Source organism: Mustela nigripes, chromosome 2 (genome assembly GCF_022355385.1).
Source record: "Mustela nigripes isolate SB6536 chromosome 2, MUSNIG.SB6536, whole genome shotgun sequence".
Lineage (NCBI taxonomy): Eukaryota > Metazoa > Chordata > Mammalia > Carnivora > Mustelidae > Mustela > Mustela nigripes.
In genome coordinates this window covers 358734-380341 of record NC_081558.1, presented here as the reverse complement: position 1 = coordinate 380341, position 21608 = coordinate 358734, and the positions used below count along the sequence as shown (strand labels likewise).

General features: G+C 66.9%; 2 protein-coding genes across 4 annotated transcripts; one reads left to right on the top strand and one right to left on the bottom strand.

Annotated features, from left to right (window-relative positions):
• The first annotated feature begins 1577 nt into the window (after positions 1-1577).
• Positions 1578-7869, top strand: PLPPR3 (phospholipid phosphatase related 3). Its single transcript, XM_059388431.1, is given in 8 exon segments — positions 1578-1621; positions 2125-2225; positions 4810-4995; positions 5095-5236; positions 5305-5500; positions 5584-5700; positions 5702-5891; positions 6449-7869. Coding segments are annotated over 7 exon segments (2295 nt in total). The 5' UTR covers positions 1578-1621; positions 2125-2150; the 3' UTR covers positions 7838-7869.
• Positions 7870-8302: 433 nt separating this feature from the next.
• PTBP1 (polypyrimidine tract binding protein 1) lies at positions 8303-20313 on the bottom strand. Of its 3 annotated transcripts, none has more exons than XM_059388426.1 (15): positions 20205-20312; positions 17872-17902; positions 14686-14761; positions 14233-14405; positions 14005-14151; positions 13741-13911; positions 13542-13652; positions 13297-13471; positions 12990-13067; positions 12145-12293; positions 10996-11029; positions 10467-10559; positions 10149-10365; positions 9853-9930; positions 8303-9756 (listed from the first exon to the last, which is right to left on the bottom strand). In XM_059388426.1, exons 1-15 carry the CDS (start codon positions 20210-20212, stop codon positions 9624-9626), a joined length of 1674 nt encoding a protein of 557 aa, XP_059244409.1. In that variant the 5' UTR covers positions 20213-20312; the 3' UTR covers positions 8303-9623. The 3 variants fall into 3 exon arrangements, with proteins under 3 accessions (XP_059244409.1, XP_059244411.1, XP_059244410.1); XM_059388428.1 differs by lacking the exon at positions 20205-20312 and adding an exon at positions 19428-19450; XM_059388427.1 differs by lacking the exon at positions 12990-13067 and having other exon boundaries at positions 20205-20313.
• Positions 20314-21608: the final 1295 nt, after the last annotated feature.

The following is a 21608-nucleotide window of genomic DNA, read 5'->3' as shown; positions in this document are numbered from 1 at the left end:
TGCCCCCAAGCCAGGCTTTGCCCATCTCCACCACCGGGGATCCGATGGGAAGAAGGACCTCCACCCAGGACCCTTAGATCCCCCCCTCACCCTCTCCCACCCATCCCTGCGATGTCGGGGGGGCCCCAGGACAACCCTTCCTGCTCCTGCCCCCCAGGAAGCACCCAAGAGAGATAGCCCCATTTCCCCTTCTCCTCCTGCCTTTGGAGGGCTGTTTGTGGACACCTTTCGACACTGGGATTCCGAATCGCTGCCCTCGCTCTGCCCCTGGCTGGCAGAGGAAACCAACACCCACCCGAGGTTTTGGGGAGGTGGGCCAGCCAGTCCGATGCAGCCCTCGTCACGCCCACTTACAGGTGAGGAAACTGAGGCCCCGGAGAGGTGGATTTGAACCCTCTGGAGCTCAGTCTTCACCACACAGACCATGGTCTTTGAAAGCCCAAGGAGCTGCCTCTTTCAAAGCCGGAAGGGTCCAAGCCACAACAGGGATGGGGTCTAAATGGCTGAAGAGAAATAGACCACAGGCGACAAACAGTAGGCGCTCAATTAATGCAGCCCCCACCCTCTGTTCCCATGAGGCGCTTAACTTCAGGATTAGTCAGCGTCTGCCCACGTCTCAGTGGCTCCCCAGACACTCTACAGGGTCCAGTATACAGTGGGCGCTCAAGAGTTTGTGAATAAATGAACCGGGTAAAATCCTGCCGTTTGAGGCCTGGCGACCTCGGACAGTGATTTAAGTTCCCTGGGGCCTCGGGTGCCCCATTCGCAAGATGAAGGGTCAGCCAGTCCCTACCCCACACGGTGTGCGTGGGAAGGGGGAAGCGCCCGCCAGCCCCAAGCGCCGCCTTGGTGCGCACCCCGCATTCATCGCGAGACCCGTACCTGCCGCCCCGCATCCCGGGGCGTCGTGCCGTGCGCCTCGGCCCGCTGGGAGCCTGGCGAGGGGCCTGCAGACCCGCAGAGCAAAGGGCAGACCCCGGGCGGGCGCGCGAGGCGGGGTTGGGGGGCACGGTAGGGACCCGGACAAGCTCCCCGGGCCTCTCTAGTCTCCAGACTGCGCCGGCGCCCGGGGCCCTCGCCATGGAAACGCGCCCCGGCGAGCGGCGGGCCCCGGGGAGGGGGCAGAGACCGGGCGTGGGGCGGGCAGAGACAGGCGGAGACCCCGCGAGACACACGGAGAGCCGGGGACCCCGGGACCCAGACACCCCGCCCCGCGCCCAGCGTCCAGGGGGCTCCCGAGGCCGACGCGAGGGGCCCGGCAGGGGAGGGGAGCGCCGACCCCGGCCCTAGTCCGTCCCTACGGGGACCCGAGACCCCAGAGACCCCCGAGGTCCCCAGACGCAGGAAGCGGGGGCCCGGCGCGCGCCCGGGGAACCAGCCCGGCGACGGACGCGCGCGGCGCCCCCGACGCGCCGAGACAAAGAGCCCCCGCCCCTCGCGCCGCACGTAGGCCGTCGCGGGCGCGGGGTCTCGGGCCGGGCGCGGCCCCCTCCGCTCCCAGCCCTCGCGCGCGCCGCGCCCCTCCGCCCCCGCGGGGGAGGGGCCGCGCTTTGTGCTCGCCGCGCCGCAGCCCCCGCCCCGCGCGCCCGCCGGCTCCGCCCTCCGAGCGCCCGCGCGCCAGGTGAGGGGCCTGCGGGCGGAGGGCCCGGGCCGCACCCCTTTTCCGGCCGCCGGGATCCTCCTTGCCCCACCCCGGGGTCCCCCGCCCTGACGCAGCAAGAGGGGCCCCAGCCGGCGGGGGGGGGGGGGCCCCCAAACGCCGGCCCCCCCCCCCCCCCCCGGGGCCCCCCCCCCCCCCCCCGCGCGGGGCCCCGGCGGGGGGGGGGGGGGGGGCTCCTAAATCCGGCCGGCCCCGCCCTCTACTGGGCCCCTGCCCACCCCCCATCTGCGGTGCATGGCGGGGGGGGGGGGGCGCGGCAGCTGGATTGTTTGGCAGCGCCGCACTGCGCGGCGGCGGGGAGGGGGAGGACGCAGGGGCACCCCTCTCCCCCAGCCTCAGTTTCCCCGGGGCGGTTCTTGCGCATCTGGGCCCGCCCCTCCCCCGCAGGCGCTGGGCACCGGGTCCCCCCCAGCCAGGGCTCGGCCTGCGCTTCCCCTCCTCCAGCGCGCCTTTGTCCCCTCCAGCCACGGCCTGTGGAGCCCGCGGCACCATGATCGCGACCAAGGAGAAGAATAAAAGCCCGAAGGACAGCATGACGCTTCTTCCTTGCTTCTACTTCGTGGAGGTGAGGGGGGCGGGGGGCGTCGTACCGGTGGGGGCGGGGCGGAGGCCCTGGTTCCACACGCCCTCGGGGGCCTCTGCGGCTCAAGGACAGGGGTGGGCACAGCCAGGGTGCCCGGGTGTGGCGGGTCAGAGGAGTCGGGCTGTGCAGGCCGAGTAGGAGTTCGGGAGGCACAGCCGCGTGTTCCGGGCTAAGGAAACAGCCTGGGTAAATGCTGAGGAGTGGGACCTGCAGACTCTGGGGTCCCGGTCGGTAGCTCACCTGGCGGGAGTGCGGGGAGGGAGGGCTTGAGCAAGGCCCCGGGGCCACCCGGTGGCTGGGCTGCAGGGTCCTCCTCCCGCGGGTGGGCTGTGAGGCCTCGGGGTCTGAGTTTTCAGCCTTCCTCTGCTAATGCGGGAGGTTGGCGTCGCACAAGCCTCGGGCGGAACAGGCCTGGCACACGGCGAGGGCTTTACGAGTGTTTAGGAGAATAGACTTGCCATGCAGTCAGGTGGCACATACTCAGTGCTGATGACGGCACAGGGGAGGTTGGTCCAGCCTGGGACACATCCTGTGGCCATATCTCCCCTGCTGCATCCACCCGGGGCGTGGGTAGGGGGGAAGCCCCCCCATGGAGGGGTCCAGGCAGGACCCCTGGTCCTGGGCAACACCCCTCCCCCGCAGGGTCACAGAGTCAGTGGCTTAGGGCCAAGCCATTGGGTCCCTCCACAAGGAGCAGAAACTGGTTGTTTTTCACATTTGCGTTCAAATCCCCATCTTCTTGGATCACTGCAGTCGTCCTCGCCACCCCTCCCCCCGCCCCGATCCTCCAAACCCCCCCACTCCGGTCCTCTTGCCCCCCGCCCCCCCGTTTCTCCTCACGCCCCCCCAGGTCCTCCTCACCTGCATCCTTCCAGAGAGTTCCACGCCCACTCAAATCTATCAGATCTGAGCCCTTCCCCACCACCTTTTTATTTATTTTATTTTTTATTTTTTTAAGATTGTATTTATTTACTTCACACGGACAGAGATCGCAAGCAGGCAGAGAGGCAGGCAGAGAGAGAGGGAGAAGCAGGCTCCCCGCCAAGCAGAGATGCGATGCGGGGCTCCATCCCAGGACCCTGGGGTCAGGACCTGCGCGGAAGGCAGAGGCTCAACCCATGGAGCCCCCCAGGCGCCCCCCCCATCTTTTCCGACAAGCTTCTGCTCGTGGCTGTTTCCCGGGGAGCCCTCCCCTTGCAGCTCAGGGCGGCTGCACATTCAGGGCTTGTCCCAGACGCTCCTGGGAGGAAAACCCTTTGGTTTGCCCCACGTGAGTTTTTCTGCAGATCCCACCCCTGGGGACGGGCCCCAGAGGGCCCCCCACCGTGGAGGCCAGGCCGTTTTATGGGGCGCCTGTGCCCGTTACCACCAGGCATCAGCACTGCGTGCTAGTGGCCCTCGGAGGCTGACGAGTCGGGTGCTCGCAAGGCCCCATGTCTGCGCAAAATTTGCTTTTCTCCGATTGTGACTCTTCCCTGAGTGTGTTCACACACACACACGTCCGGCGGCGGGGCATCGTGCTTTGTGGGCCTTATATGCTCCTTGGTCTCCAGGTCTCCAGATGCAAGAAGTGGGTGCACAGAGACCCTCTGGGGGTGGTGGGCTCCGGAGCGGGCCTTGCCAGCAGGTGTTGGTGGCGGGGAGGAGGCTGGGGCAGAGTTCCCCAGCGAGAGCCAGGCAGGTGTCACGGCCGCAGCCACACCGCCTGGGAGCTTGGAAAGCCATGTCCGCAGAGCAGGACAGACCCATGGACGCTCTTCCCAGGCCCTGCCGGAAACCCTGTCCACTGTCCATGGCCGCCCCAGTCCGATGGTGCTCATGGTTGCGGAGGAGAGAATAACTAAACGCCCCGCATGTGCTGGGTTCTGTGTAGGCGCTTCCTGTATACTCAGTTCATCCAGTTCTGTCCTGAAGCCCTGAGAAGTGGTGATTAGCATTCCCGTTTTCAGCCGAAGGAGCCGAGGCAAGGGGATGGCGGAACCAGGATTCAAGCCCCGCAGAAGACTGGGGCCGTCGCTTAACTGCCTTGGGCCTCATTCCTGCACACAGGGAGCACTCAATAAGTGCTCCTTGGACAAGAGCCAACTCCTTAACAAGGCCAGCTTTGGTGCTTTTTCCTCTGGAGACCCCCAGTCAGGGCTGGACGGAGGGCCAGGACCCCCGTGAAAGTGGCATCGAAGGCAGAAGTGAACTCGGAGGCCTCTCTGGGCTTCACCTGCGGCTGCTTCGCCATCCATGAAATGGAGAACGCTACTTCCTGGGGCAGCCAGGCCACCCTTTCCCCTGGCGCCCGCGTACCCGGTCCCCATAGTGCCAGCCCCAGCTTGGCCCCTGTGGGTGCTCTGGTTGGAGACCCGGGGCCCAGAAGGGAGAGCCAGTGTCCTTCAGGAGGTCCTGCTCAAATCTGAGCTCAGTAGCTGCGAGCGGCGGGGGGGCGGGGGGGGGGGGGGAGTGGAGGATGGCTAACAGCCCGCCGGATGGACCACAGGGACAGATGGCTGCATGGGGAGCGATGGGCGGCGGCTTGGTGAGCAAGGGTGGGGTGACCCTGGCTGCTGCCCCCCAGCTCCCCATAGTGGCGTCGTCCATCGTGTCCCTCTACTTCCTGGAGCTGACGGACCTCTTCAAGCCGGCCAAGGTGGGTTTCCAGTGCTACGACCGCGCGCTCTCCATGCCCTACGTGGGCACCAACGAGGAGCTCATCCCGCTGCTCATGCTCCTCAGCTTGGCCTTCGCCGCCCCTGCGGCCTCCGTGAGTGCCCGGCACGGGGCGGGGGGTGGGGCGGGGGCCTGGGCTGGCCTGCGGGCGCCCCGGGGCCCGAGCCCGGCTGAACGCCTTGCTGTCGGGCAGATCATGGTCGGCGAGGGCCTGCTGTACTGTGCGCAGTCCCGGCTGTGGGGCCGCGGCGGGGGCCCGGGCGGGGCCGAGGGCAGCATCAGCGCGGGGGGCTGCAGCTTCAACTCCTTCCTGCGGCGCACCGTGCGCTTCGTGGGTGAGTCGCCCCCCCCCGACCCCCCCTCCCCGTCCCCAGCCCCGGCGCCTGACCGCGCTGCCCCGCAGGCGTCCACGTGTTCGGCCTGTGCGCCACCGCCCTGGTGACCGACGTCATCCAGCTGGCCACGGGCTACCACGCGCCCTTCTTCCTGACCGTGTGCAAGCCCAACTACACGCTGCTGGGCACGTCGTGCGAGGCCAACCCCTACATCACGCAGGACATCTGCGCCGGCCACGACACCCACGCCATCCTGTCTGCGCGGTGAGCCGCCCGGCCCGGCCGTGCGGGGGGAACGGGGGGCGGTCGGAGCGCCCCGGCCCGCGCTCACCCGCCGCCTCTTCCAGGAAGACCTTCCCGTCGCAGCACGCCACGCTGTCCGCCTTCGCGGCGGTCTACGTGTCGGTGAGTCCCGGCCCGCCCCCGGCCCGCTCCCTGCCCGCCCCCGCCCGCGCTCTGACCCGCCCCGCCCCGCCCCCAGATGTACTTCAACTCGGTCATCTCCGACACCACGAAGCTGCTCAAGCCCATCCTGGTGTTCGCCTTCGCCATCGCGGCGGGCGTCTGCGGCCTCACGCAGATCACGCAGTACCGCAGCCACCCGGTGGACGTCTACGCGGGCTTCCTCATCGGGGCTGGCATCGCCGCCTACCTGGTGAGGGGCGGGGGAGGGCGACCCCGTCTGGGGAGCGCCGAGCTGGGGGCGGGGTCCGAGGGCGGAGGCCGGCCCCCAGAGGGAGGTCCGAGGTGGGGGGGCGGCCCGAGGGCGGAGGCCGGCCCCCAGGGGGCGGCCCGAGATGGTTGGGGCGGTCCGAGGGCGGAGGCTGGAGGTGGGGGGCGGTCCGAGGGCGAGGCCGGCCCCCAGAGGGAGGTCCGAGGTGGGGGGGCGGTCCCCAAGGGATGGTGGGATTGGGGAGTCTGTGAGCAGGGTGAGGCGGACCCCCAGCGAGGAGGTGGGAGGGGGTAGGACTGGCCTTGCGCTGGGCGGACTCTGCTGGGTCTCCTTCCTTGGGATGCGGGAGTCCGAGTCTCAGGGGCGACTTGCTGAGTGTTTAGAGCACGAGTGGCCTGACCAGAATTTGTCGCCCTGGGGAAAGGGTGGGACTCCGCCCTCTGAATCTGCATCGAGGGCCAGCCTTCTCCCCTCAGACCGCCTCGGCAGGTTTGTTGCCCGGTGAGAAGTCTGGTCTTCAGCCCCCGCCTCACCCCCAGGCCTGCCACGCTGTGGGCAACTTTCAGGCCCCAACTACAGAGAAGCCGACGGCGCTGGCCCCGGCCAAGGACGCGCTGCGGGCACTGACCCAGCGGGGCCACGACTCCGTGTACCAGCAGAACAAGTCCGTGAGCACGGACGAGCTGGGCCCACCCGGGCGGCTGGAAGGCGGGCCCCGGCCGGTAGCCAGAGAGAAGACCTCCCTGGGCAGCCTGAAGCGGGCCAGTGTGGACGTGGACTTGTTGGCCCCACGCAGCCCCATGGGCAAGGAGAACATGGTCACGTTCAGCCACACCCTGCCCCGTGTCAGCACACCCTCGCTCGATGACCCTGCTCGCCGCCACATGACCATCCACGTGCCCCTCGACGCCTCCCGCTCCAAGCAGCTCATCAGCGAGTGGAAGCAGAAGTCGCTGGAGGGCCGGGGCCTGGCAGGGCTGCCGGACGAGGCCAGCCCTGGCCACCTGCGGGCACCGACGGAGCCCATGGCGGAGGAGGAGGAAGAGGAGGAGGAGGAGGAGGAGGAAGAGGAGGAGGAGGAGGAAGAGGAGGAGGGCGAGGAAGGGGGTCGAGCCCCGCCTTCACTCTACCCCACCGTCCAGGCCCGGCCGGGGCTCGGGCCCCGGGTCATTCTACCCCCGCGCTCCGGGCCGCAGCCGCTGGTGCACATCCCTGAGGAGGGGGCGCAGGCGGCCACGGGCTTGTCTCCCAAGAGCAGCGCGACCGTGCGGGCCAAGTGGCTCATGATGGCGGAGAAGAGTGGGGCGGCGGCGGCCGCAGCCTCCGCACAGCCCCGCGTGGCCAACCCACCGCGGCTGCTACAGGTGATCGCCATGTCCAAGGCGCCGGGGGCACCGGGCGGGCCCGGCCCCAAGCTGGCGGAGACCGCCTCGTCCTCCAGCGCCAGCTCCGACTCCTCGCAGTACCGCTCGCCGTCGGACCGCGACTCGGCCAGCATCGTCACCATCGACGCGCATGCGCCCCACCACCCCGTGGTCCACCTGTCCGCGGGGAACGGGCCCTGGGAGTGGAAGGCGGCGGGCGGCGCAGCCAAGGGCGTGGAGGGCGAGGGCGGCTACGAGCTGGGGGACCTGGCTCGCGGCTTCCGCGTGGGGCCCAAGCCGCCAGGGGTGTCCCCCGGCTCGTCCATCAGTGACGTGGACCAAGAGGAGCCGCGCTTCGGGGCGGTGGCCACGGTGAACCTGGCCACCGGCGAGGGGCTGCCCCCGCTGGGCGCGGCCGATGGCGCGCTGGGCCCCGCCAGCCGCGAGTCCACGCTGAGGCGCAAGGCCGGCGGCCTGGTGCTGGGCGAGCGCGAGACCGCGGGCGAGGCGGAGGCGGAGAGCTACTACCGCAAGATGCAGGCGGCCCGGAGGTTCAAGGACTGATGGGGGGGGTGGCGCATGCGGGCGTAGGGGGAGGCCACAGGGCGGGCGGGGGAGGGGGGAGGAGGCTTCACCGTCAGACAATAAAAGGTCAAAAGCAACCAGAGTCCTGGCTGAGTCACTGGTGTGAGGGCCGTCGTCCCCCGCCCCAACCCCGCACACAAGGGACGAGGTGCCGTCCCCCGCCCCAACCCCGCACACAAGGGACGAGGTGCGGGGAGCCAGGCCCCGACCCGCAGCTGGGGGTGGGGTGGCAGAGGCAGGCGGCCAGACCCTGGGCACCCACGTTTCTGGCTCCCCTGAGCCCGACGGGCCTCAGCAGCGAGAGCAGCAGTTCACGCGGAAGGGGAACAGCAGCAAAGCAGCACAGAGATCGAATGCGGGGTGCAGAGACATTTATTCCAAAGTCCAGCAGACTGGCCAGCTGCCCTCTACAATACGGACAGAAGAAAGAGCCTACAGAAAAGGTAGGAGTTGTAAAATTGCTTTAATTCGGTTCTCTCTGCATTACAAGCCGCTGGGGGGGGCCGTGGGATGCGCCGCGCTCCCCGTCACAATACTGAGCCTGTAACTGTGGGTTACCAAAATATACATCTGTGTCACCTTTATAAAAAACCATGTTTGCTGCCCCTCGTTTTACAACAGGTATAAAAAATTATAAATATGTACACCCTTGTTCCACCCCGACACGGAAACTCGAGGGTCCAGGCCCGAGGGAGGGGCTGGCCAGCATGGGGTCTGCTCACAGGGGAGCCCCTTGGACCCGTGAGTGCAGGACGACGGGCAGGAGACAGTTAAGACTCGGGGGCCGCTGTCCCTCTTCCTGGGGCCCCAGCGTTAAGAGGCAGACAAAAAAACAAACAAAACTTTGGTCCAAAATCTGCAGGAGAGCGGAAACCCTGAAGTTTTAAGAGCGCTTGTCCCCCCCTGGGGTGGGGGTGGGGGGACCGTTAGGTGTAAGGCATCCGGGGGTGTCCTCGGGAAAGACCGGGGCTCCCCTGCACCGGCCCCCAGCCGGCCTGCCCTGGAATCTGGATCCTGCCCCACGACTTCAGCACAAGGAGTAAGGTCAGAGTACAGTATGCAAGGTGAGAACACGAGGAAACGGAGTACACGCACACCACTTTTATCTGGCTATATAAAAAGTTACTTAAAACTATCTCTTTTGCATATAAATGAGATTAGAGTATTTGGTCAAGTTGAAATATTGCTGGGCACAGACTCTGCAGCTGCGTCGAAGCGTAATACAGAGGTTCTGGGGGGCGGAGCTCAGAGCTGGAGGTGGCCGGTGCCCTCGGGGCCTTGCCCCGGGTCAGGGTCCCTGGGGCTGGGGCGAATCACACACTTGATTGAACGGGTTGGGGTGCCGGCTGGACCCTGCAGCTCACAGCCCCCCGCTGCACCAGGCACATGATCCCACGCGGGAGGCCCCCCCCCACCCACAGAGGGGCTCTGCCAGAGCAGTGGGTTGTAAGGCACAGGAAAGCCGAGTCGAGGTCTGGGAACGCCCACCCCGCAGAGGCTGCAGAAGGCACGGGCTGGGGGGGCTGGGGGGGGGAGCAGGGCGCACTGTCCGCTAGTCCCCGAGAGCCTGAGGCCGGCACCCCATCTCCCCAGGGTAAGTAAGGTGAATCGGATTTAATTTTTTTAAAAACAGGTAAACTGATTTCTCTTTTAAAAAAATAAAATCTCTGGTCTTTTAAGGTCACTTCAGCTGCTTTTTAAAGTGGCTTTTCTCTGGAATGATGGAAGTTGTGGCCGGGCACCGGCAGGCTGGTCCACGGCAGCCCTAGATGGTGGACTTGGAGAAGGAGACCCTCAGGTGGTGGTTCTCGCCCAGGTCGTGGTTGTGCAGGTCGATGAGCGCCTGGATGGCTTCCTCCACGGAGCCCATCTGGATCAGCGCCATTTTGCGGTCCTTCCTGGGGGCCGGGGGGTGAGGGCGGTGAGGACGGGCCTGGGGGTGGGCCCGAGGGCAGAACAGGGCTGGGGGGGGGGGGGGGGGGGGGGGCACTCACTGGAAGAACTTGAACCCCTTGACGATCCCGCCGTTGCTGGAGAAAAGGATCTTCAGGTCGTCCTCAGACACCGAGGGCCTGCGGGGAGAAGGGGGCTGGACCCGGCGGCTTCCCAGGACCGCCTGGGGGCGCGGACCGCCTGGGGGGCCCAGGAAGGCCGACCGACAGGCGTGCCCGTGCCCGACAGGCGTGTCCGACAGGCGCGCCCCAGCCCCAGCCCCAGCCCCTCCCCTAGCAGTCGGGCAAGTTCTGAATACAATCGGGAGAGGCCCCCCTCAAACCGCGCCGGCGCCTACGGGATGTTGGAGAGGTGCAGGGTGGCTGAAGGCGGGAAGATGTTCTGGAAGTTCTTGGAGCCCGGCTTCTTGAAGCGGTGCAGGGGGGAGTTGCCGTAGTCCTTGGTGAGGCCCTGGTCCTCCTGGCCCTCACGGGGCAGCTGCACATTCTGGTGCTTGGACAGCGTGATGCGCACCGGCTTTCCGTGCAGCTTGTGCCCGTTGAGGTGGCTCATGGCTGGGGGGGAGGGTGCAGGGGTGGGATGTGTGTGACTGCAGGTGCCCTGGGCACCGGCCCGAGACCCCCCGCCCGAGCGCGGCCCGGCCTCGCCGCCTCACCCAGCTGCGCCTGGCTCCCGTCGGCCATCTGCACCAGCGCGTTCTCCTTCTTATTGAACAAGATCTTCACCCGCTGCACGTCGCCGTACACGCCTTCAAGAGCACAGGAACAGGCACTGAGCCGCCTGCGGCCCCGAGCCGCCTCCCCTGCCAGCACCCCCACCCCCCGCCCCGCGCACCCCGCAGAGGGCCGGCTCTTCCCGAAGGTTGCTTATTCTGCCTTTGGGCCCTGCGTCTAGCGCAGGGAGCGTGACCAGGAGGACTACCTTCAGCAGAGAAGTCCTGAAATCCAGGAAAGGCCGATGGCCAAGAACCATCACTTTAGCATGCTACCAACACGCTTTAACTCTTCGAAAAGCATGCAGGGCAATAAACCATGCGTCTACGCAGTCGGGGAAATACGCAAACCGAAGGCAAGCCACGTAAGGAGGCCCAGGGCCCAACTGCAAACTCATAGTACATCTTAGGGCGTCAAAAATAACCTCCATTAAATGAAAACAAGGTAATAAAAGTGTGAATGATAACATACCGAAAAGAATAAAGAGGCTTTGGGGTGTGACTCTCTTTAGAGGACAGCAGAGCAAGGCAGCGAGGGACAGGGAAAGGGAGAGGTCAGGGGGCGAGACGCCAATCGTCCACCACGAGGAGGCAGCCCCGCAGGCGTGCAGGTTGATGGATGATGAAGTTGTCAAGATGTTAATATTCAAGGGCAGGTTGGTTTCCGGAGAGCAGGGTTTGAGGGGGAATTTTGTTTGTTTATTTATTTATGGTTTTGTTTTGTTTCAAGCAACAACAGGAAGCAGAAGAACCGTGCAGTCAGTTGGCAAAGAAATTCCGGATCAGGGCAAGAAAACAAATTGGGAAAGGGGAAGGGGAGAAAAGAAAAAAAGTAGCAAAAAAACACAGGTCAGTAAATACATAAGAAATACGAGCGCTCCATCAGTCAGATCTACACACATTACAAGTCACAGGTTCACCTCGCAACACAGCAGGAGAGGCCCTTCCCCGAGGCGGGCAGGAGACCGGGGGGGCCGCTGCCTCCTGCGCGCCCGCCGGACGGGCCCCTGCGCCAGGCTCACACAAGCACAAGGCGGAGCGAGTCTGTTAGTGGAGGGCTTCGCTGGCGTCGGGCCCGACGAGCCGCGGGCCGGCCACCCCAGGCCAGGAAGTCACAGGAGGGGCAGACAGATGACAGAACAGTCTGAAGTGCTCATTAAGGCCGGTCCCGACTTCCCAGAGTTAAAGACCGCGAGCCCCCGCCAGCTCACCCGAGCTCTCTAGGAGCCGGACGCAGCCACGGGCACGGGCACGGCATGGCATGGCCATCCCCCAGCCCGAGGCTGCGGGGCGCTCCTGCTCCCACGGGCTGCTTCAGACCCGCCCAATTGGGCTAGAAATTCTAAGGACCACTTTCCCGTATGGAAAACCATTTCGACTGCGTATTACGGAATTGGAAACGTCAACAAGGCGTGAAGAACGAGAGAACTCTGAGCACGGAGGAAGGAGCAGCGAGCGGGCCAGTGCAGAGGGGCTACACCGCGCCCCGCAGGGAGAACCCTGAGACCCTGGCTCCTGGGGCAGACAGGAGCCCAGCCTGTTGGTATTCGCACTAGGACCCTGAGTGTGACTCCCCCGCTTGTGCTTCCGGGACCGACAGCCTGGAAGAAGAGGCACGTACCTCGGGGTTGAGGTTGCTGACCAGCAGGACAGAATTCCCTGCCCCGGCCAGGCCTGGGATGGCGATCCGGCCCGCCGCCGCTGCCGCCGCCGCCGCGGATGGGATGGCCAGGGGGGCCAGCGCCCCGTGCACGTTAGGGACAGAGAGGCCTGGGGAGGGAAGGGCGGCCGGGAGGTCAGCAACAGCGCCCAGGGTTCACCGCCAAGAGGCGAACACGGGTCCTGCCTGTCCTCATGCAAAGGAGTCGCGCAGGAGGTGCCCGCAGCCACTCGGCCCAGTGCCCACTGGGCAGCTTGCCGGCTTCTCCTTCCTCTGTCCACGGCACAGGTTGCACCGGGTCTGGACCCGTCTACATGCGCCCAACAGTACAACAGCTCCGCTCTGCGGACACAGAATCGAGCCCGGGCGGGCCGTGGCCGAGCGTGCATGCAGGCGCCCGTCCCCATGCAGACGACCAGCAGGCGGGCCCCGCAGGCCTGAGCCTGTCTTGAGTGCAGGCCGGCCCCCCGGGGGGACGCTCACGGGTGCCCACGCGGCTCTGCTTACCGGACCACTTAAACGCATCTACGAGGGACACAGCCCTCCAACCACCGTGCGCGCTCGTCCTCGCCCAGAGGTGCTTTAAGGGAACCAGACCAGACACTGTGGGGTTAGCAGGTTCTCTGCATGGCCCTGCCCTATGACTGCCCTGTCCAGGCTCCTCGGGGAACCCAGAGGCCCGCACCCAGGAAGGCGGGCTCCCCCCGAGACTGCGCCCACGTCCGCTGCCCGTGGAAGCAGAGCTACTGAAAGGCGCGTGGGCATGCGCGAGCGACGGTGGGGACCCAGGTCAAGTGTGTGAGTACCTGCGGCTTGAGGAATTGCAAAGGTGGGAGGGAAACCAGCTCCTGCATATGGAGAGGCTGACATTATACCAGGCGCACCTAGGAACAAACGAGACACTAATCATCGCACCCACCGCCTCGGCCGCAAGCGAGGGCTGCGTGTGTCCGTGACCCACACCCAGCAGGCGGCCTGGGCCGAGGGCTGTGTGGCCCTGCAAGGAGCAACGCACAGAGCCAGCGCCGCGGGGCGCCTGGGGCAGAGCCTGAGCTATGCGTCCTCGCCTCCCACGGCACACGGCGGTCCTGGGCACCCAGCCGGGCATCTTACCAAAGGCGGCGGCCATGGTCTGGTCCAGCGAGGGCTGGCTGTCACCGGAAGGCAGGTCAGGGCGCGTGTAGTCCCGGCTCTTGTCGTTGTTGTACTTGACGTTGAGGCTGGTGAGCTTGGAGAAGTCGATTCGGAGCGTGCAGCAGGCGTTGTAGATGTTCTGTCCGTCCAGCGACTGCGGGGAGAGGCCCGTGAGCGGCGCTGGCCGCGTGCTGGCCGGGCGGGGATCCCAGGGCCCCACTCACCAGCTTGGCGTGCTGGGCGCTCACAGGGTCGGCATACTGCAGCAGTGCCTGGAACTGGTTATTCTTGGTGAAAGTGATGATCTTCAGGACCGTACCAAACTTGGAAAAGATCTGCCAGAGGAGCGCGGTCAGCCTCCGCCCGGGGACCCCCGCGGTCCGGACTAGGACCTGAGCAGCCGCGAGCCCCCGGCCATCTCACCTGGTGGAGCACATCCAGAGTCACCGGGTAGAAAAGGTTCTCCACGATGATCCGCAGCACTGGGCTCTGGCCGGCCATGGCCATCCCAGCATCCACCGCGGCAGCCGAGGCCGCCAGGGCCAGGTTTCCTGACTGCACGGAGTTCACCGCCTGCAGCGCGGCCTGGGCCCGCTGTGGGGGCAGAGGGGCAGTTCCGGCCCTGAGTCCCCCACCCCCAGCTCCCGTGCTCCCCCGCCCCGCCCCGTCCCCTGCCCGGGGACGCACTGCCTGGTTGGGCGAGCTGTCCGTCTTGAGCTCCTTGTGGTTGGAGAACTGGATGTAGATGGGCTGGCCGCGCAGCACGGGCGTCACGGACGTGTAGTAGTTGACCATGGTGTTGGCGGCCTCCTCCGTGTTCATCTCGATGAAGGCCTGGCGGGGCAAGGGCATGAGCCGCGCCCAGAGCCCCGGGGCCCTCCTGGGAATGGGGGCTCACACGGCTGAGGCGGGTACCTGATTCTTCCCTTTCAGCATCAGGAGATTGGTGACCTTCCCAAAGGGGAGCCCCAGAGAGATGACCTCGCCCTCCGTCACGTCGCCCGGGAGCTTCCGGATGTGGATCACTCTGGAGGGCACGCCCGCACTTCGGCTGTCCCCCTTGAACTTCTTGCTGTCGTTCCCATTTGCTGTAAAGAGGAGCGGACTGTAGGGCACGGAGCGCCGCGCGGGTCCCATGAAGCCAGCTTGCTGACTGCTGAGCCACAGCCAGGACAGGGCAGCCCCCACGCCTGGCATCCACCCCGCCTGTCTGACCGTCCACAGGAAGTCAGGTGAGAACAAACCGGGCTCCAGGGCGAAACAGCCAGGACCAATTCACCCAAGTGTCCTCCAAAGCAGCAGAGCACGCGCGGATGGACGGGAGGAACGCCCCCCCAAGCCAGAACCAGGGACTGCGCTCGGGGTTACCTGCAGAAGCCGAGTTACTGCTCATGATAAAGGGTCCGTTACTGACGCAGGCAGAGAAAAGCTCGTCGGATCCCCGCTGGAAAGAGAGAGGGGGTGTGTGGAGCAGAGCGAAACAGCAGAGGACCTCCCCCAGACCCCCTGTGCCCGCCTCTCTGCTCCACACTGGCTTTATGACGATACCCGAAGCTGTGACCGTTCCTTCCTCACCATGGCCACATGGTCCTAACCCCAAACACTGCTCCTCTTCCGAGAGCGGGGTAGGGGACCACCGCCCCCAGGGGCTTTGCCCGTACGTCACTGCCATTCCCCGCTCTGCAGACCCTCCGTGTGCGCGGACAGGGCTGCACAAGCACGAGCTCACACCCACTGTCCTGGAGAGCTCAGTGTAGCCCTGCCCGTGTCAAGACTGGGGGACCATCTTCGACAACCACAGGGCCGCTGGCAGGCCCGGGAAACAAAGCCCCCTTGTCCCGTGGCAGCCACTCGGCTTGGCCACAGGAGACTGCCCTATTTTCCAGGCGTCTGAGGGAACCTGAGCCTGCCCTCACGGCTTTTGGACAGAAATACTACCCCTCAATGCAGCAGGAGGTGCCGTCCAGAGACGGGTGGGGGCACCTGGGGGAGCCCATGAGGGCCTGAGGAACCCCAAAGGCCCATTTGTGTACGCCATCTGGGACGTGTGGCCTGCCACTGTCTCTCCACAAACGTGTGCACCTGCTGGTCTCGGTGTGGCGCACGTCAGACATACCCGGGGCCTAGCAAGCAGGCAGCCGTCCCTCCCACGGAGGCCCGAGGACGGAGCCACTCTCGACAAGAGCCACACGGGACGTGGACTTGGCTCCCACCTAACACTTCTGCCCTCTGCAGACCGGACCCCAGGATCGAGATCTGTGTCCTGGGCTCCATGACCAGGAACCAGGAGTAACTCCTCAAGGAATGTCTGGATGCAAAACTGGGAGCCAAAAGTCTCGAGGCCCAGCACCGCGGCAGGGATGGGGAAGACGAGCCCAGTCGGGCCGCCAGCAGCCTCACCCCTTCTCCCCCAAACCGCTTTTCCAGCTGCTTACGTCTCAAGAACACCGCGTCTCCGACACCGCGTCCCCACCCCTGCTCCGAACCGCCCGCTCAGCCTCGCACAGCCACCTAGGGATGCTCGGGCTTCCCCGCTGCTGGTGCCGGCGCCCGACAACCCCTCAGAACCTCCACGCCCAGCAGCCCGCGAGAGCAGCACAGGAATGCCACGACGCTTACAGACTGCCCTCGGGGATAAGGACCAGGAACGGCTGACCCACGTGGCTCAGAGAGCTCCAGCAGGCTTGTCACAACCCAGACCCAGGCCCCAGGATAGGCCGGCACCTGCAGAGGGCCTCCCAGCCCACAGCTCTGGAGGCCAACGGCCCACAGGTCGGCATCACAGCTCAGAAAGAGGAATGAACCGTTAAGACTTGGTCCCGCGCGGAAGTCTGACACCACAGAGCACGTTAAAAACCATCACCCAGCTGCCGCTGGCCTTCAAGACTGCTGAGTCCGGCGACGTCCATGCCCAGGACCTAGAGCATTTAGGACACTCACCAAGGGGAGGCATGTCCAGATCCCACTAACCTGAGCCACAGCAAAGCCCCTTCTGTCTCTGGCCTGAGACCCTGACCTGCCCCCACAGGCTCACAAAGGAATCCCCGTCTGTTAGCCATGCAGCCTTAGAAAGGGCTTCTGGGCGCCTGCCTCTGACCGGGTTGGTGGGGCTGTGACTTCCAGGAGCAGCAGCATTCCTGGCCACCCTGTCCCCCCGCAAGCATGTCCTGAGGACCAAGTGCCCACCTGTCAGCTCCCGCTCCCAGCCCCCACCCCCAGGACACAGGGCCAGGGTGCTCAGCAGCACCTTATGGCACTGGGACAGCACGGGGCTCAAGGGGCGACTGCCCGCAGGACAGACCCCATGCGCAGCTGGACTAGGCCAGGCCCTCTTCTGAAGCCGGCGCTGGGAGGCCCCACTGGCACGTACCCCGGAACCCATCTAGGATCAACAGAATGAGATCCTCAAGTGTGTAGTCGCTCCTGAGCTCGGGGCCGCTCTGCCGGGACAGCAGCGAGTAACCACCTCTCCCATCGAGAGCTAAAAACCTCGACAGCACCCCCTTCCCGCACAGCTGGCCACATCCTCCCCTGCAGGCTGGACACAGGTTTGAGGAGTAGCGCCGGGCAGTGCGCCTCAGCCCCTACCCCAAGCAGAACACCCCCAAGGGCTTCTGTCTGTTCAGCTCTGATTCTGGAAGCAAAGGTCCCCTGGGAAGAGGATGGCCAAAGGGGGACCACTCCAAGGACAGCCGCTGAAGAGCTGTCCCAGCTGGAGAGCGGCTCCCACGGAAGGGGAGGTCGACACGCAGCCCAGTGACAAATGCTCCAGATCAAAGTCCCTCTCCCCTCCTGCCGCCAAACAAACAGGTTTTATCTGCAGGAAAATCAGGACAGCCAGTGGGTGAAGACAAAAACCCACTTGGGAAAGTGAAACCCAGCCCAGGCATCATGGCCGACTGACCAGAAACCATCTGGCTGCCGGCTCAGGTCACCCGAGCCCCCAGCAGGGAGCTCAGGAACCTCGACCGCGGCGGGGGGACTCCCCTGGCTCCCAGCCACCCCCAGAGCAGAGCTGGGAACCGGCAGGACTCCGGGGCTCGGTCAGCCCCAGGATTCCCGGAGGTCACACACGTGGGTGCACCCAGGCCTGGTCCCCCACTGGGGGGCAGGATCACCACAGCCCCACTTCCCCCGCCGAGCCTTCCCACTCAGAGGTGACACAACCGCTGCGCAGAGGCCGCGGGGCTCTCCTTCCCCTCCCTTCAAAGAGGCTACGGAGTCCTTCGCAGCAAAAGCTCTGCGATCCGGACCACCACCAGCAGCAGCCCCGACGGTCCTCCGCCCCCCCCCACCAACCGCCAGGGGCATAACCAGACGTGGACGCGGCCCACGTCCAACCAGACGTCCCCTCAGCCCCAGTGTGCAGCCGCTTCAGCCCGGGTGGGTACAGCAGGCCTGAAGGCCCACAAGGCCCCGAAGGCCGAGCCGGGACCTGTGTGACGCCGCTGGGCGGGGCCACACGGGGGCACTGGAGGCAAGCAGACGGGCCCACGCGGGTCAGCGCAGACTCGGTGCGCGAGCGTGAGGAGGAACCGGAGCCAGAGCGCCTACCTTTGTACCAACTGCTATGTCTGGGACGATGCTGTAGAGAGAAAGAGAGGACAACAGTTAGCCGGGTGTGCCGCCATCTCGGCAGGCCGGAGGCCGTCCCTCTCCCAGCGGCCGCCACCGGGATGTCGGGAGGCCCCCCCACCGCCACCAGCGTGGCCTCTGGCTGCACAACATCCCCTCCGGGGCCCTCTGCTAAGGAGACCGCGGAAGGCAGGAAGCGAGCGTTGCTCTGCGTAGCCTCCACGTGCAGAGGAGCCACCATTGTCCTGCCGCTCGCTCCCTCCCCGCAGGACCAGGCCCCGCCCCCGGGCCTGACCCCTGACACGGTCACGGGAAACGGAAGCGCTTCGGGAACATTTTCTAATGGGGCAGGAGACCAGGTCTGAGGCCCTCAGGCCCTGGGGTCAGACGTCTGAGATCTGGGGGGCAGCTCCGCAGAGCTGTAAATGAACCGGTAAAATGAACGCCGGTTACTCATCAACCTGGTTCCGCGCGCCTGGCCTTTCTCCCCGCCTCAGGCGGGCTGCGCGCAAGGCGGGAAGAAAACATGGCTCCGGAGGGAGGCTCCCACAGCCCTGCCCGCCTCCGTTCTCAGCACATGCGAGGGCACTGCCGTGGCACCTACAAACGGACCAGGTCCTCGCCGACCCACGGGCATCGCTCCAGGAAGGGGTTTACCCAACCGTGTGCCAAGGCCTGGAGGCCCCGGACAAACCCACCCCGTCGTCACGACGGCCCCCAGCCGGGCCAGGGAAAGGCTGTGGCAGACTCAGACCTGGCAGGGGCCCTGGGGCAGCCCCCTGCGCCCCCCGCCTGGACAAAAGCCAGCTTCCTGCACTATTTCCCTCTTTGGTTCGGAGACCTCCTGGTTCCTGCCCTCCTGCCCTCGGGGAACCAAGCTTGCAGGACTCAAAACACCGCTGTGGTCGTGGTCACCTGCCCTTTCTCACCCGTCTGGGGACCCTCACAGCAGGGCCTTCACCTCCCGCTGCCAAAGGGCGACGCGGAAAACGTCCCACGCACCGGTTATCAACTGACTCTTAAAAAGCCTTCCTGAGCCAAAAAGCAGCTTCCCAGAAAACCGCAAAGAATGAAAAGCACGCGGCTCGGCGCGCTGACCCGGAGCGGCTCCGGCTTCCACTCCCCGGCCGGGCCTCGCGCGCAGGTCTGCGGCGGTCGGGGGCCCTCCCTGGGCACGGCCGAGACCGTGCGGCCCGCGCTCCTCCCGCTCGAGGCCCGGATGCGAGTCAGCCCGAGACCGATCATTTCCAACCCCAGGCCCCGGCACACGTGACCCTGCAGGCGTCGCGCGCCCCGCCCGAGGGTCAGCCCAGGGCCGGAAGGAGGGCGCGCTCGACGCTCGGGATCCGGGGAGGCGAGGCCGCGCCGCCCGCGGGACCCTCCGGCTCCGGAAGCCGCGGCCCCCGCCCGCCCCGCCCCGCGGGGCAACCACGAGACGCCCGGTGCACGCGAGCGCCCACCCCTCCCCCCGGCCCAGCAGCGCCCCAACACCCAGTGCCCTCCGACTCCGGCGCGTCGGCCCCGCGTCCCAGGACCTGCGACGAGCCAGCGCCACCACGGCCCCGGCCCGAGCGGCTGCCCCGCCGCCGGGGGCTCCGCCCGCGGGGAACGGCCGGCCCGGAGCGCCCCCCGCGGGCAGGAACAAAGGGGGGGTGGGGGGGCCGGGCGCGCGGCCATCCTTTGTGGGTAGACGGGGAGGGGCCCGGCGGCCGGAGAAGGCGGAGGAGGGCCCGCACCCTTCCGGGCAGGAGGGCGGCGTCTCCCGGCCGCGCCCGGGCCCCCGGCGGGCGGGGGAGGCCCAGGACAGAGTCCGCGCGGCGGGAAAGACCGCGCACGCGCAAAGCCCAACGGGGGGGAGGGGGGACGCGGAGAGCTGCGCACGCAAGCGCGGAGGCTCGACGGGGAGCGGAAAGGGCCACACCGGGCGCGCGAAGGGGGTACGGGGAGCGGGAAGGCCGTCACAGGGCGCGCGTAGGCTGGCGCGTGCGCGCGGGGCACGGACGGGAAGCGGGAAGGGCCGCGCGGCCGCCGCGTGCGTTCGGGCCGAGGTACGCGGGGGCCGGAAACGGGCAGGACTCGGGCCCGGCCCACCCCCTCCCAACCCAGGGGGCGCTGCCCGCCTGGCGGCCCCCGGCAACCTCCCCTGCGGCCGCGCCCCAGGCCCAGGGAGAGGAGGAACCCCGGGGGCGCCCGAGAACCCGGGCGGAGGCGGAGAGACGCGCGGCCCGCGGCCCCGAAGATGCCCGGGCGGCGGCGAGGGGAGGGATGGAGCGCGAGGCGGCCGTCGGGGAGCGCGGAGAGACAATGCTTACCCGTCCATTGCACACGGAGGAGACCCGCAGGGGACGGAGTGGAGGCGCCGGAATAGCAGGAACCGACCCAACGGCTCCGAGTTATAGACTCACAAAATGGCGGAGACGCCCGAACACGTCCCCCGCGCGCTTTGCCCATTGGCTCCCGCCACGGGGAGGGGGCGGGGCGGGCACCGCGGGTCCCTGCCAGCGCCTCCCAATGGCTCGGAGGCTGTCGGGGGGGGTGGAGCCAAGAGGAATGGCAGGCGGCCATTGGGGAAGGCGGCCGTCCGTCAGGGCTCGAAGCGGAAACGACCCGTGGAGACGGGGGAGGGGAGAGAAGGCGGGATCATATCACGGAGGCTGAGCCAGTGAGCGAGCTGCTCTCCTGCGTGGGGCTTGCGAGAGAAGCCATCTTGAGAGTGGGTACGTGGCGAGTCAGGCGGCGGGCAGCGCGCTTTCCACCAGGCTGCCGCCATCTTGCAAATGGGCAGGGGCCGTCCACGGGGAGGGTGGGGTCGCCATCTTGGAGTCGGGCAGGGAACCTGTGAGGCTCCATCTTGCTTTAGGGCACGTGGCTGAAAAGGCTGGTTCGCCCCGAGCCCTTCCTCCTAGGTTGGCACGCGGGGAAGCGGAGGCCGCTTAGCCCGTCGCAGAGTAGCCAGGGCTCGGTCTGCGCGGCTGGTCTCCGATATCGAGAGCGTGATGTGGTGCTGGACGGCCCCCGACGGCCCTCCCGCCCTGCCCACGTCGGGGGGCTGCGCCCCGGGCGCGCAGAGCCCCGTCCCGCCGTCCTGGGCTCTGCAGGACGGGCTGCGTCTCCACTCGGCGGCCCGGGAACGTCCTGAACGTGTTCCCGAGAGCGCTGACGGCAGGGAGGGTCGCGCAGGGCCCTAGGACGGTCGCGCGGGGCGCTGCGCGCGGACCCGGGAGACCGCCCCGAGTGGACGTCGGGCGCGGAGGCCACCGCCCCGATGCCCTTCGCTGTGCGTCCGTGCGGAGGAGGGGGTTCCAGTTGGGGCCTGACCGGAGAGCGGGGAGGAGGGACCTTTGCTGCCCTGGGTGGGCGCCCTGCGTCGGGCCGGCTTCGCAGGAGCACCAGACCCCGCGCCACCGAGCCTCGACACCCCTGCGCGGAGGCCTCCCGGCCTGTGGCCCCTGGACAGGCCATCCAGCCCCAGAACCGCTAATCAGGCCTGTCTCCGTGGCTTTCGGAGGGTCTCTGACACGCTCCCGCGGATTTGCTCCCTCCAGGTCTCCCCCTTGAGCCGCGCGGTGGGTGCCACCAGGAGCCGGCTGCTGGTCTTCCTTCCCTGGGCACTGGACAGCAGCGGGGAGCGAGGGGACATGGCAGTGTCACAGCCCGGGGGGGCGGGGGGAGCGCAGCTGGCACTGGAGAGTGTAGACCGTCCGAATGGTGTTGAA